A 14,665-nucleotide genomic window follows, 5' to 3' on the forward strand; every position below is an offset into this window, starting at 1 on the left:
TCTATCATAGAAGCTGTTTTGAGCTGTCTGTAGACTTACATAAAAAATACTTTAAAGTGTTGTTGCTCATCTTTAGCTGACAAAATGAGAAAATCAAAACCATAGCAAAATTATGAAAGATGGAGAGGGTAAAATATGTGGTCTGAACAGTGGAACATTATCCACAGATTGATTTTAAAGTGCAGAATTGCTGACAGAGTTGCCAGACCCTTCAGAGAAACCAAAGACAGCTACTGAAATGGAAATAGAGCTACAAAGAGAATAGAGGGAGGGGGAGTAGAGATGGAAATACAAAGCCATTACATGACCAAATCCAGTGGCCATATTCCCATTGTGAACCTGTGCCTCAGAAATGTTCCAAAATTCTGAGACTCATGCTGTAGAGTGGGTTGGCTAGAGTCAGATCATCAACCTCCTCTGCCATCAGTTAACAATTTCTCTGCTGGGCTATTTTCCATTCACCTCTTCTGACATTGTATTTGAAGCACCTCCTTTGAAGGGGGTGTCTCTCTGTTAATCCTCCTACACTTTATATTTTAGCAGCAGTCAACACATTATTGATATTTCTCCTGGGGTGGAAAAGTAGAATATCTAATCCTGGATATAAATGTGCAAACAATAAATGCTACCCACTTTCATTTTCCATGGTAAGTGTTTGAGTATTGCTATTTTTTGAATCTGCCTTCTGTTAAGGAGATGGAAAATACAAAGAAAACCTCTAGTGAGCGCCACAGGTATGGACAGTTCCTGGAAACCAAAAGCAGTCATGAAGCAGCACTTATATAATAAAAGGAGACTTTACTGCGTGGTTAGACACACCTGCATTCAATAACTGGCAGCCAGTCAGAACAAATCCAAAGGTAGACAATCAGAGACAGAGGATAGATGAAATATGGTGGGGGTAAGGAGTCAGGCCAGAAGCAAAGCTAAGAATGCTAGAAGGCAACATAGACAGTCTAACATGTAACAGTGGTGAGCATGAGCGGCAGCAACAGGCAGGTGAAAAGGTATGGTCAGTAAAAGACACTATAACTCTATTGTGATAATTGTTGTCTGCACGATGAGCAAATGTTAACTTTGAGCTGAACAGAGGCTGATGCATTCTGTAGATAAAACACCTCATTCATCAGCCCTCCTCCTAAGACAATAGGACAAAGGACTATGCACCTATATTGCTGACTATTCACCTATATTGGTGATTATATACTGCAGACATCTCAGTGAATTACACTTGTTGCAACTGTTTACATTCTGCTATTACTGCCATTACCATTGTTGTTTGTTATCTCCACTGTGAAACATGAAACTAACTTGGAGTGGCATCCTAAAGAAAATGCGTAAACATATATTTTAAAAAGCGATGAAACGCTACTGCATTGGAATGTCTGATAAATGGTAAGAGGTCTTGCAAAGCAACCACGGAGAAGATGAAAACCATGTGCCAAAATTTGATATAAAAATATATAAAATGAATATAAAATGTACTTTTAATTAACACTTGTGAATCATATGAATACAGAAAGATCAAGTTTACATGCTGTGCATTCATCCTCAGCTCTATCATCAGCAGGGGTTTTATCAAGTCGTCAGTAAATCAGTCATTTTATTTATGTATACTGATTTAGAAAAAAAAACAACAACTGTAAGTGTGTTAAGAAAATTCAGGTTTTCTTTTTTATATAATACTTTATGTAATACTTCTTATCTATTTCAGAAATTCTTACAGCCTCATACAGTGGATGAAAATTCAATATGCCACAGGGGAGGGGATATTATAAGGAATGACACTTCATAAGAATCATCCTCTAAACTTGATATATTAAAGACAAACAATAACCCAATACAATATTTTATAATGCTCTTTTCTGTTGATTTTTGTGTTTCTGTGTATGCTTCGGATGCTGTGCAAACATAAATCAATAAAAACCTTTTTAAGAATTCATTGTGGTTGTGTATATTGTAATATTATAGAGAAATTCCATATACACTGAGGATGCACAATCAAATCTTTTACACAATATAAACCTTGATCAAATACATATTTTTTTTAATATACAAGTATCTACCAGAATGGCTGACAGTGCTATAAGTGCAAAATGAAACACACAACCTTCATATATGAGCAAATTGGAAAGGAAAACTAAGGATAGGATTTTAGAATTAATTACAGCAGAGGATGTCAATCACTGGGAACACAGTGACATGAGGTACTGTGTGTCTTGAAAAAACTGGACAGAATACACTAGCTATATTTATTTGGGTATATCTATATACACTTAGTCACACAACCCAGTAAAATACGTGCAGCATTTTCTCAGATTGTGTTTAATTGATTTTCATTCTCTGTTGTACTCCGAGATAAGGGGTATTCAGATGCTTTAAGTTTTGTCACATTGTCATGGACAGGGTCTCCCAGAGGGTCTCCTCCACATCTACAGTGAGAATATTATGATCAGATTACATAATAAAACATTATGTGCAGCAATGCCCCGAGGGCACTTTCTGAAAAGCCCCAGGCTGTATTGAATACAGTGCTTATACTGAGGCATTATTGGATGGTGAAGCATGTAAAGGACCTTGCTTGTTGTTTATGACAGCATTATTATAATATACAGGACCATTATTAAAAATGACTCCTGACTTTCATACCAAGCAATTATGCTGTCTGTTGATCTGGTGGATTTACTGGTAATATTTCTTTCGATATCTATGTGCAGGGGACCAAAGACTTAGCTTCCCTGCATGTTCAGTGCCCTTTCACTTTTTTCTTATATGTTACAGCCACCTAGATATTGGATGATGGGAATTTAATTTTCATCATTACCTACCTTGTCATCATGTTCTCACACCTTGCATGTCCTCCTTGCATCCATTTATACAATTATGTGAATGAGTTAACATTTGCTGCTTTAAAATTCCCTGAAGCACAAAAAGGAAAATTTCTTGTTGAAAATCTTTTGTTGGCTGAAAAACCTGCTACTTCAAAGCAACTCAAAGATTATATCTTCTGCAGGAAAAGGCTCCCCAAAATAAGCAAATGTGATCAAGTTGAACACTGTTATTTAGTCCCCCAAAATCAAATTTGTGTAGATTTATACTTTTTCATCTTGCATTTTCCTCTTAACCTTTATCACTACTGCTTTTTGGCAATACCACTTGATATTTGAGTTGATTATTCATCCAGAAATTTTCATCATCTAATTTCATCTCTCTCTCTCTCATTTCCACAAAATTGAGTGCTTTACTCGATAAAGATATTGGTTGAGTGTGTGGAAAAGAAAAGGGATGAAACCTAGAATATAAATTGAGTATATGATGTAGCTGCATCATAATGCAGGTGGCACATCGAGCTGGAGATACAACACATGCTTTGTTTGATCCAGTTCGAGATTAAGTGAAAAATCCAGAAGGTATTTGTTGTAATAGATGCAATGTTTTGCTGTTTTCCTCAACTACATTTCCATGGAAACAGGTAAAAAAGTATCTTGTTCTTAATCACCAAGGGATGACATTTTGTTACAAGTTTCTAAGGGGTGTAATTGGAGAGGTGAAAATACTATATATACACAACCTTTTTATGTTTTCCTCTCACAGTAATTATTAAAGCTATTGGCTTACTCCAACAGTGACTCACTCAGTTAAATAAGACCCAAAATTTACATCAAAATATATTCCTGAGGTCAAGAACAGCAATTATTTAATGATCACAAGATTCATGTCTGAGGGAAAGCACCTGCTTAAATGCTTTTGCTAATAGAGCTTCTCTCTTATATTAATCCATATCATCTGCTGTTTCTTCATATGCTGCATCTAAGTAAAATTATGTTCTAAAGTGGATGCATCATTATAAAGAGAGCCATAAAAGTAATTTCTAACTGAATTAATATTTTCTTTACCAAACAGAAGATGAAGGACACAGAATAACTAATACAGCATCTGCATTAGATCTATATGTCACAGACTCTAAAGGCATGTCCCGCAAAGACCTAATCGCCCTTGTATTTAATCCACACACAGGTCAGTCTGTCAAAGCAATCACTTAGTGTCCAAACACACCTCAAGCTGAAAGAAATAACCTTGATGCTGTGTTATTGGAGAAAAGAAGCCCAGTAGATTAGCTGGAGTGATGGGACATGGGCTGCAGGGTGAGGTGATAAGAACTTCAAAATTAAACTTGGAGCAGGGAAGCTAGGCCCCTTCAAAAGAAAAAAAGTGGCTCCCTCATGACACAGCGATTGTTTCTTTCTTTCTTTTTTTTTCTTTTTTTGGAAGAAGCACAAAGATCACCCACAATGTTATCTCGTCAGTGCACCAGTGCATCAATCAAGGCCCAGGCTGCTGGGAATCGACCCCTTTTGCTCTAGAATCAATGCCCTCTCTCATTCTCATTGGTACAGCAGAGATTGTCAGAGATACCGCTCAGGAGAGCCCCCGCCAAATCCAGCACTATATGTTCTAAATGGGGGAGGCTATTAACTCACTGACACACTCTGTCTCTCCTCTCTCCTCTGCTCAACCTTTCCTTTTATCAGTCTCAAGAGAGCTGGTCTGAAAGTGTTACAAAAAAAATGTTTTTTATTCTGTGGTGTTATTGTTGTATTAAAAAAATACTTATGTCATTGTTGCACTGAAATATCATCTACTCCTCAACATACCTCTACAAAACTAGTATTTTTATCACCGTCTGTAACATTGTGCACAACTTGAATGAAAATGTGATGCCATCAATTTAGCATCCAGATGATAGAGATCCCCATTGATGGGGATCACTGAATAACACATTATTTAAAAAGAATCTATTTTTTTAAATGTGATGATTTCAATGACTGATTTGTCTATAAAGTATTTTTTATAACAACAAATACACCTACAGAGCTTGCTGCGAAAAAGAACAGACCCCCCTAAAATGAAGAACGTGGGTCTAAAACACCAATAGCAATTTCCATTCAATTTGTTTTTAACTGGGGCATTTTTTTTTTTTTACCCATATCAGTGTAATTACACCATACGCTTGACATTCGTGACTGCAGAAATCACAGAGAATGTGTACCACCCCTGCTGAGTTACGTCCCACACTCAAACCACAACTCCCAGAGTTCCGTCGTGTAACCTCGCGCTTCTGTCCTCTTCCTGTTTGGTTGCCGCAGCTGGAAAAATGGCAGCTGATACAGGGAGATACAGGAGTGCTGTTAGCAAAAACAAAGACCCCTCTGGTCTTCTCATCTCTGTCATAAGGTGAGCATTGTCACATTCTTTAATTAAGTTAACAGCACTGGCAAGATGTCGCACAGCCCTTGAACTATGCTCGCATTTGGACTCGGAGACGGATTGACAGCTAGCTTTATGCTAAGTTAGCTATGTTAGCTACATCCTTCCTGTATTTTTAATTGTACGACAGACATTAAAGCGCAGCACATTCAGTATTTTTTATCCCTGATATTATACGTCGGGGAATGTTGACAGGAGTTTTTTTTTCTTCTTAAAGCGGAATAAAAAGGTGAAATTTGACTTGGTCATGGTGTGTGCCTTTGACAATTTGAAGCTCACTGATAAATCGTGTAACGGTATTGGTTTTCAATAAAGCATAATGAGAAGAATAAGAAAACAGTAAAAATTAAAGTACGTGACAACAGGGCGAGTTATTTTTTACTGGGACTGGCGCAATGACCCATATGTCTCTTAACAACAGTTGTTCAGTGTTGTGAAAAGACTTGCTTAGGTTTTTTAAGTTTGACTGAAGTTTGCTTTGTCGGAACGTCGTGGTTTATATTTACATCTATTAATCACTTAAAAAAATGTAAAATGAGAGAAAAAAAAATCAAAGCCAGTTATCCTGACGGTTTTGATGAATGAAATAAACTGTCTCCAAGCCTTACTTTCTCTTATGGATAGAGGATAGTGTACATGAAAACAACGAAGAATAAACTTCACAATTATAGTTTCCATAGTGGAGGTCAGGAATATCTATGGGCACCTGTAAGTCCTTCAGTGGGTCCGCTGTATTTACTAAAGAATTGGTCTCACTGCATATTGTAAATAAATGATGATTCTTTTAACTAGGAGGATGAAATGAGCATCATTTGTTAAATGTGTAAAATGAGCAATAAGTATGAATGCACCTATTCATGTTGCCACACTGCCTATACTGTAGGAGTATAATAGCATCCAAAGTCTTGTAATGTTATTGTCATACCTGCAATTTCCCTCTTCTGCCTTATACTGCTGTCAAGTGCTTTATGTAAACTCCCACTGAACTCACACTCAGCTCGTCATTGCTCTTTCCTAAGGGTCTCTGTTCTCCACTCTTGACAAGATAACATTGATGCTTCATACAGATTTATGATGTCAGTTTAGCCACTGGATTGAATCCTTCCTCTCCTCTCCTTCTTCCCCTGACGCAGGACTCTGTCCAGCAGTGATGATGTGCAGGACAGGGAGACAGAGAAGGGTCGCCTGGAAGAGGCCTTTGAGACATGTGACAGGGATTTAGATGAGCTGATTGTTCAGCATTATGCGGAACTCACCACTGCCATCAGGACCTACCAGAGCATCACAGAGCGAATCACCAGCTCCCGCAACAAGATCAAACAGGTAGAAAGCAGAGACATGTATACAGAAATGGATGAAATGAGAGGGTGGTGAAAACTATTACTGGAGTTCATGCCTACATTGTCTCAGATGGATTTTAGAGCAGTGGCTCTAAGCTGTGTAATTAAAAACAAAACAGAGTAGCTTTTTTCATTCATTTTCATTTGTCTCTTCATTTATTAAAAGGGTTACTAATCTGAGTTTTTAGGCTTTTTTGTTCTCCAAGACTGAAGGACTGACTTAATTAGCAGAAATCCTGTCCACCCAAGAAGAAAACTACCTACTTACCAATATTCATCTGAGGTCCAGAGCCCATAGCCCCCTGGAAGTAATTTTCTTTATCACATGTACTAAAATTATTCAAAATGTTGAGGTCAACCCCTCAGACCCCTTCGTGAAGAAGCCATTGCAGATTTGGCAATAACAAAAAACATCCACTTTACCAGTGTTTTCTCCCAGCAGGTTAAAACTGTACAACCAAAGTGTGCTCCCCTAGTTCTGTCTTTAAATGACAGACATAATGAATTTTGCTTTTCACCTTTCTATAAAGTTTTTTTTTTTTCTATGACATTTATCACAGTAGGAAAAGCACAGGTTTTCATTTTCACTCAAAAGTGTTCCGGTAAGCCATGACAGTGAACCACCAAGCACAATACCTTAATCTTGAAACTGAAGCACCTCAAGGGAATTCAGCTACTTGTGAAAATGTCTGCTGTAGAAAAGATATGTAAAAATCTCCCTGTATAGATCTTTCCAACTTCACCTTGAAGTTTATTAAAAGAAAGAAAGAAAGAAAGAAAGAAAGAGCCAGTGAAAACCTTTGTGGGTATGCCGGGCCTTTATGTAATTGGCAATTGTTTCCACACATGATGTATGATTTCCCCTCACTCTGTCCTGCAGGTGAAGGAAAACCTCCTGTCTTGTAAAATGCTTCTTCACTGCAAAAGGGATGAGCTGAGGAAGCTGTGGATAGAGGGCATCGAGCACAAGCATGTCCTCCAGCTGCTGGACGAAATCGAAAGCATCAAGCAGGTGCCTCAACGGCTGGAGGCCTATATGGCGAGCAAGCACTACCTTCATGCCACAGATATGCTGGTGAGTAGACTGATTGCTAGATAAGTGGTTTAAACACCTTTATATGTCTTGAATATGTGTGAACTGTGTATTGTTTTAGTTTGACAGAGTCAGGCAGACAGAGTGTTAGAAAAAAACAGATTTGATATGTTTTGTCCTCTTTGATTGGATGGTTTGAGGTAAAGACAGTGAGAAATGGAAAAAGGAACAGATTGTTGCCTTGTTGCTGAAGTTGTGGGAACACCTATTGACATATGTAAATGCATATGAGGCAATACTGATAGGGTGCTTTTGAGACCAGTTGTGTGCACAATACACATACATAAACACCAGTGTTTATGAAGTGTTGCTGCAAAGATTGATTTCCTGGCGCCTCTTATCCTTTTAAAGAATCCTTTTCTAGCCTTGAACAGTCCAGTGGGTGCAATTCTTTTACTTCAAGCCAACATCTAAGTGCAGCAAGGGCGCTGCAGGTGTGTATGTATGCGTGTGCTCTTGTTCTTTTGATGTGTGTTTTGCGGTATACTCGGCAGGGGAGCTGGAGGATGGCATTGAGGACTAAACGACCAAGCTCTGTGATCTCTCTGTTCCTTGCCTTTCCTTGCCTTTCCTCTCTCCCTTCCTCTGTCACTCCCACACATCTTCCTTCAGACTTTGGTAATAATTAGTTTGCTAGAGTGGGGTTATCTGAGTAGGAGAAAAAAAGAGGGATGATGGTGTGCCCAGAGGACCATGAAAAATCCTCTTTGTGGGGGTGGAAAGAAGTGGAACTTCATTCAACCTGTGCTCAGTCAGTGCGGCGTGTTTTGAAAGGTTGTGGAAAGTTCAAAGTCAGTCGGACGCTTCGCCTCTGTCTTGCAAACTTCAAATGCGCTTTACTTGATCAGGGTTGTGCATTTTCATTGGTATGTAAAAAGCAGACTTTAAAGCTCATTTTATGTGCCTTTACCTATCTAGATGTTGTTAGATGCATTCGTTCTACCTTTTGCTTTGGTGACATATTTATGCAGTTCATGAATATATAATGTATGAGAAGTCCACTTTAAATAACTCTACACTCAAGCCAAAGTAGAGTATGTTAGTAATGATTATAAAATAGCAAAATAACAACCTTGAAAAAACATTTTGTATATGACTGACTCTGCCCACCAATAACACATTTATTTCCTATACTTTTAACATGAAGTAATAAACAAACAATCATTGTGAGTTAAAATAACATGCGTTGAATAGCTGTTCATACATGCTGGACACCCAGAGATGAAACAGCCATCAGAGTGTAAGGTGATCAAGAGACTGAAAGCTTAATTAGAATATGTGGTGTACTGTTACCTCACAAATTGTCATGTAATTTAATTTATTGCCTTTTTTATCCAAGCAAACTAAAAATGACCTTGTGTCTAGTGCACAATACTATAAACTTTTAAACGTGTGTGATTTAAGTGTGGAAAAGCATCTTCCAACATAAACTTTAGTTGCACTTGGAATTGGCCAAATGGAATAACATTACTCCCCCAATATAAATTTTCACTAAAATACGAGTATCAGAATTAGATTTATATGGAATTATGAAAGACTGTGTAGTTTTCCAGCATATCTTTGCTGATACATTGTGTAGTCTCAAGACACAATGTCTGTGTCTCTCTGCTGTAACATCATCACTGCCTGTGTCACTTCTCAGAGTCCCTGATGTGTTTATTCCCATCATGCTGTCACTCATTATAGCAGTCATCTGTCAGATTAATGTCTCACAGGCTTTCACATTACTGATGCTTCTTTCTTTCTTCCTTCCTTCTTGTCTTCTTTCCTTCCTTCTTTACATCCTTCCTTCCTTCCTTCTTTCCCTCACAGAAGTCATTTTATATGTATTATGTTGTGCTTACAGACACATGCAATATATATATATATCTTTGTTGTTATTATTTTTTGCTTACAAGCAGGAGTAGACCAGCCAGGGATAAACTTCCTAGCTTCTCTCTCTCTCTCTCTCCCCTCCACTGTCACTTTCTCTCTATAACATTGTCTGTGCATGTGTTTATGTGAGGCTTATCTCCAAGGGTTGTCAATTAGAATTCAGACTATGCTCTCTGTCTGCTATTGAATGGCAGTCTTAAACCTCATGGGGTTGGTTAAGAACAAGACTGGCTTTGGTTCCAGAAAAACTCCTCTTCTCTCCTCTCCTCTCCTCTCCTCTCCTCTCCATCGTCTCCCTTCTTTCTCTAGTAACAAGAAACCCAGGTGTACCCTCATACAACTTCTGTCATTCCCCCACCCCTTTTCTTCTCTTCTCTTCCTGTTTTCCCTCTTTCCCCTCTTTGTCCTTCTCTCCATCTCTCCCAAGCAAATTCACTAGAGGCTTTATATCCCTCATTACGCTGACAGGCCTGGCCCCCTAATGATGTTAACCAGCCTTCCTCTGTCATCCCAGCCCAATGGTAATGAGATACCCACCCACCACACACAGACACATAAGTGCTAAACGATTTACAGTCATAAAATCACACACACATAATCATACACAGACACATATGAGAGATGTGTGCACACACACACAGAACATGCAACGCTTTGCAGGCATGCCGAGTTATTCTATTAAGCCAAAGGGGGGTGATCTTGCAGCGCATTAGCTCATCTTGTCACTAATGTGGCTCTCATTTGCATCAACACACACTTGACCCTTGCCCCCTGCCCAGCGTCCCCTCCCCTTGCTGCCCATTCCCTTCTGGCCTTCCCTGGCCATGCAAATACTCTTCACAGCGCTATTGCCTGCCCATTAGTGCCCTCAAAATACACACAGACAAGCACATACATACTCAGAAATACACACATACAGACGGCCACATTTTATTTAATGGCATGGAGATTTATTAATTGCAAACACTGCTGCTCCTGCTAATGAAAGCTGACTGAGGGGAGGGCAGAATGAGTAAATTTTGGAGAAATAAAAAGTGTGAGTCCTGATAGCCGAATGGTTAGGGCACATACCACATGGGCCATAGCACTCTGAGCAGTGAGTCCCCCGTTCGAGTCCCGATCTGGCCAGACCTTTACTTCATGTCACTTCCCTACTCTGTCTCCCCATTTCCTGTCTCTCCTCACTGTCCTATTGAATAAAGGCAAAAAGCGTCAGTAGCACATGAGGAGACTTGAGATCAGTTTTTGGAGTGAAATATGTTTTTTATGTATTGTACATTATAGTATGTATATTTGTAAGTCAGTTATTGAAAATGGGATGATCTTGAACAGGACGCTGACTGCTGTGACAATCATTTTCAGCACTGTCCATGACAAGTGGGATGACAGATTTGATTTGCAGGTGAAATTCAGTTTTCTTTATAGCCCGTATGATGTTGATGATAGTGGAGTTCTTGGTCTTGTGTTGTCCCCTCTTTAAAGTATCTATGTCATGTGGTTTCCTCCATCTTTTGGCACGTATGTTTGTGTCAGCTCTTTAGTATAGACAAAAAGCCAAACAATATAGCAGAACAGCAGAATTTCATAATTCAGTTAAAGTTGTCTCAGTAGACAGACAAACAAACAACAGGTATGCTGGTTGCTAAAGTGGTCAGACCAGACACTTAACACTTAAAAACTACTGTCATATGCAGGTGTCAGCCGTAGAGTCCTTGGAAGGCCCCTTGCTGCAGGTGGAGGGGCTTGGAGATCTGCGGTTGGAGCTCCACAGCAAGAAGCTCAACATCCACCTTGTGCTCATTGATGAACTGCACCGGCACCTCTACATCAAGTCCACAAGTCGCCTTGGACACAAGAACAAGGACAAAAATGCTGCTCGCCCTCCAGGGTAAGTGGCGGTTTCTAATACTTAAAAATTTGGAAGCATCCAGATATCTTCAGTGTCTTTTTAGGGCTTTGTGGTCTTTAACTGATTTGTGTATGCTTTGAAAATGCGACTAGTGTTTTACTACTGCTTCTGTGTTTGTGCAGGGACTTGAACTATTGCACAACTAGTGGTCAAAAAGTGACTTAACAGTCTAACTTAGAAGCACTGTAAAGGGATTAGGGATGTCATTTCATCATGTTTCATTTAATTTCATTTCTTTTATAAACATCCCTATTAGCTTCAGCAAAGCTATAGCTATTTTTATGGGTCCACAAGGCAAAATACTTTTTATTTCATTTTTATGCAGTGTTATCACTAGTATACTGTATAAAAATGTGCATTGAGAGAGATAGAGGAGGTGAAATTGAAAAAAGTCACAGCCTGTTATAAAAATACATCTTTTAGTCAGTTTGTTTTGGTCCGAGGTAACAAAAGCCTTTATTTTTTGCAATTACATAGTCAACAGAAATACAGTATAGCCTTTAAAGTTCTTTCCCCTTTGAAAAGTTCAGACTGTATGGATGTGCCTTCATTATAAGTTATTCCATTGCTGGCACAACTAAGTGCAACTTGCCAATTATTTACTGTATGGAAACCAAGCCAATTACTGACAAAAACAATTAGACCTTGTATAACTTGTTGCTCTACTTCTTCATATTTGTACTTTGTGCTCTGAAGTTCCAAAGAAAGACACAAAAAAACATCCCACATCATTTGCTTTAAAGAGGCAAACAGCACTAATTCACTCATAGGGAATTAGGAGGTATACATTTCATAGAGTCCTACATGAGCACCTATGTATTGAGTCATGATACATGTAGGTGCCAAAGTAAGAGCATCAGACAGAACATTGTTTTTTTAAAAATCTAGTAGACAATGTTAGCTGCTAATTACCAGCAGAAAATACACAAAATGACAGAATGCAACATTCATGGTTGCTGCGTGACATCAGTGATGTTTCAAATGATGAAGTAGGTTTTGCAGCCTCTAGGAGAATAACTTAAGCTTTGCCTCCGTGACCCGAGGGCCAGTTTCTTAGTTTCATGAAGCGGCTGTATAACTTATTGGGGATAATGTGGCACAATGGCTCCAAACACGCTGTTGATGTGCTCGCGTTCTGTGTAAGACATTTGACTCAAGTGTTGTTTGCACTTTTTACGCATGTGTGTGTGTGTCTGTGTGTGGGGGTGCAGTAATTATGGTGGCGGTGGGTTGGTGAGGTACAGTGATTTATTACTGAGGGTCAGCCAGTGACAGGTCCTGGCCTCCCTGTATTGGGTCGCCTCTAACAACAAGCCAGCCTCCATACACCCCACTCACTTAGCAGGCACACTGTGTTTATACCGCCCAGCTTAAAGGACCTGGATTGCTTCCACCTCCGGTTTAAGGCTTGATAAATGGCTCATTGGAAAGCAGCACCAATCCCACCCAAAGATGTGAGGCTTTTTGTTATAACAGCAGATTGTTTTTGTTAGGGAAGGGAAGGTTAGTGTGTATGTTTCTGTTAGTCCATACTAAACTTTTGTACGTGTATAAGAAGATATTATTCCAGAATTTTGGAGCTACTTTCTTCTCATGCAGTTGCAATATCATGATTAATATAAGACAGAAAGCATGATTTGTAAAAACATGACTTATTTTTATTTTGATAAACCTTGGATTTCATTCTCTTCATAGTTCTACTGCCAAAGACACATCTCCAATGCCTGTGTTGGATGTCAGCAGCCTGTCCACCCCACGCAAGCTTTTGGATTCGTCACAGTTTAGCACACCTGGATCCAGCAGTGGTATGGTCTTTGATTACATTGGATGGGGGCGTAAGAGGCAATAATGGACAAAAAATGGGTGATGGCTGCTTTGTTAAAAAAGAGGATGATAGTGAAAGAAAGAAGAAGCAAAAAGAAAAGGGAATTTTAAGTGTTTTAAGTGCAACAAACAATAGGTTATATAGTTTGCTCTCTATTAAAATGATAGACATTAGGAGAACTTTAGAGATAAACATATCAACAAAGAAGTGTTGTTCCACTGATAACAAAGTGTGTGGATTTCAGTTGGCAATTTTATTTTCACTGCTGATATTCTTAGTGATAATGAAGTCATTAGCATCACTCTGGCTTACATCCATTTGCATGTCATTATCGATGTGTATTGCTTTCTCACACACACACACACGCACACACACACACACACACACACACACACACACACACACAGACACTCTGACACACACACACAGACACACACACACACACACACACACACACACACATCATTGTTTGCCTATCTTTGTGGGGTCCTGCCATTGACATAATGCATTCCCTAGCCCCTTACCCTAGCCTTAACCATCACAACAGAATTCCTAACCCGACTAAATACACACAAAAATGGCTGATCCAAACTACAAAGGACTAAACACACCACTGCTGCCTAATTGCACACTCACACAGGCGTACACCCACATTTCTTTCCTTGCAGTATATGTCATAACATCTTCATCTATGATCATAGTATACATTCCCCCTTGCCAACATTATAATCATCTTGCCCCCCCTATCTGTACCATTAGTCACCCCCGTCTGTGTTATCACAGCTGGGGAACAGCATTCATTACACTCCAACTGGTAACCAGCACTTTTAACAGGGACTGATAATGCAGCCTATAACTATATTCGGGAATGTATGAATTCTCTGTTGGTTGTAGGGGCGTAGAGTCGGCACTGCATTCCTTCCAGGCAGAGCACAGAGGAACGCAAACAAGAAGATAATGAAAAAAGTTAATCCTGCAATAACTTGGTGTTCCCTTGGTGTTTCTGAGTTTTTATATTAAGCCTGGCACTTTTTTCACCACCCACTCTTGGCATTCTAAATTAGTGACTCACCATGTCGTTTTTAGCTCTGTGGAAACCAGGCAGTCATACACCATACTGTACATACCACTCTGCATCCACAGACATATTGGCTTATCACTGCTGCAACCTCCTGACAAGCAAGGTTGATCTAAAAGGTATGATGCAGCCAGCATCTTCATGCCATTTGGTTGTTTAGTAAAACTGTTTTCTGTGTGGAGTTTGCATGTTCTCCCTGTGCCTGTGTGGGTTCTCTCTGGGCACTCTGGCTTCCTCCCAACATCTAAAGACATGCATTAGGTTAATTGGTGACTCT

General features: G+C 39.3%; 1 protein-coding gene across 3 annotated transcripts in view; it reads left to right on the top strand.

Moving 5' to 3' along the window:
- The first annotated feature begins 5,087 nt into the window (after positions 1-5,087).
- exoc4 (exocyst complex component 4) overlaps positions 5,088-14,665 on the top strand; it is a 104,566-nt gene continuing 94,988 nt past the window's right edge. For all 3 annotated transcript variants that reach the window (XM_018671012.2, XM_051077538.1, XM_018671013.2), the window contains exons 1-5: positions 5,088-5,235; positions 6,402-6,591; positions 7,489-7,683; positions 11,271-11,464; positions 13,181-13,290. In XM_018671012.2, coding sequence (XP_018526528.1) covers positions 5,156-5,235; positions 6,402-6,591; positions 7,489-7,683; positions 11,271-11,464; positions 13,181-13,290 — 769 coding nt within the window. In that variant the 5' untranslated portion in view covers positions 5,088-5,155. The remainder of the gene's footprint in view (positions 5,236-6,401; positions 6,592-7,488; positions 7,684-11,270; positions 11,465-13,180; positions 13,291-14,665) is intronic.

Source organism: Lates calcarifer, linkage group LG18 (assembly GCF_001640805.2).
Source record: "Lates calcarifer isolate ASB-BC8 linkage group LG18, TLL_Latcal_v3, whole genome shotgun sequence".
Lineage (NCBI taxonomy): Eukaryota > Metazoa > Chordata > Actinopteri > Centropomidae > Lates > Lates calcarifer.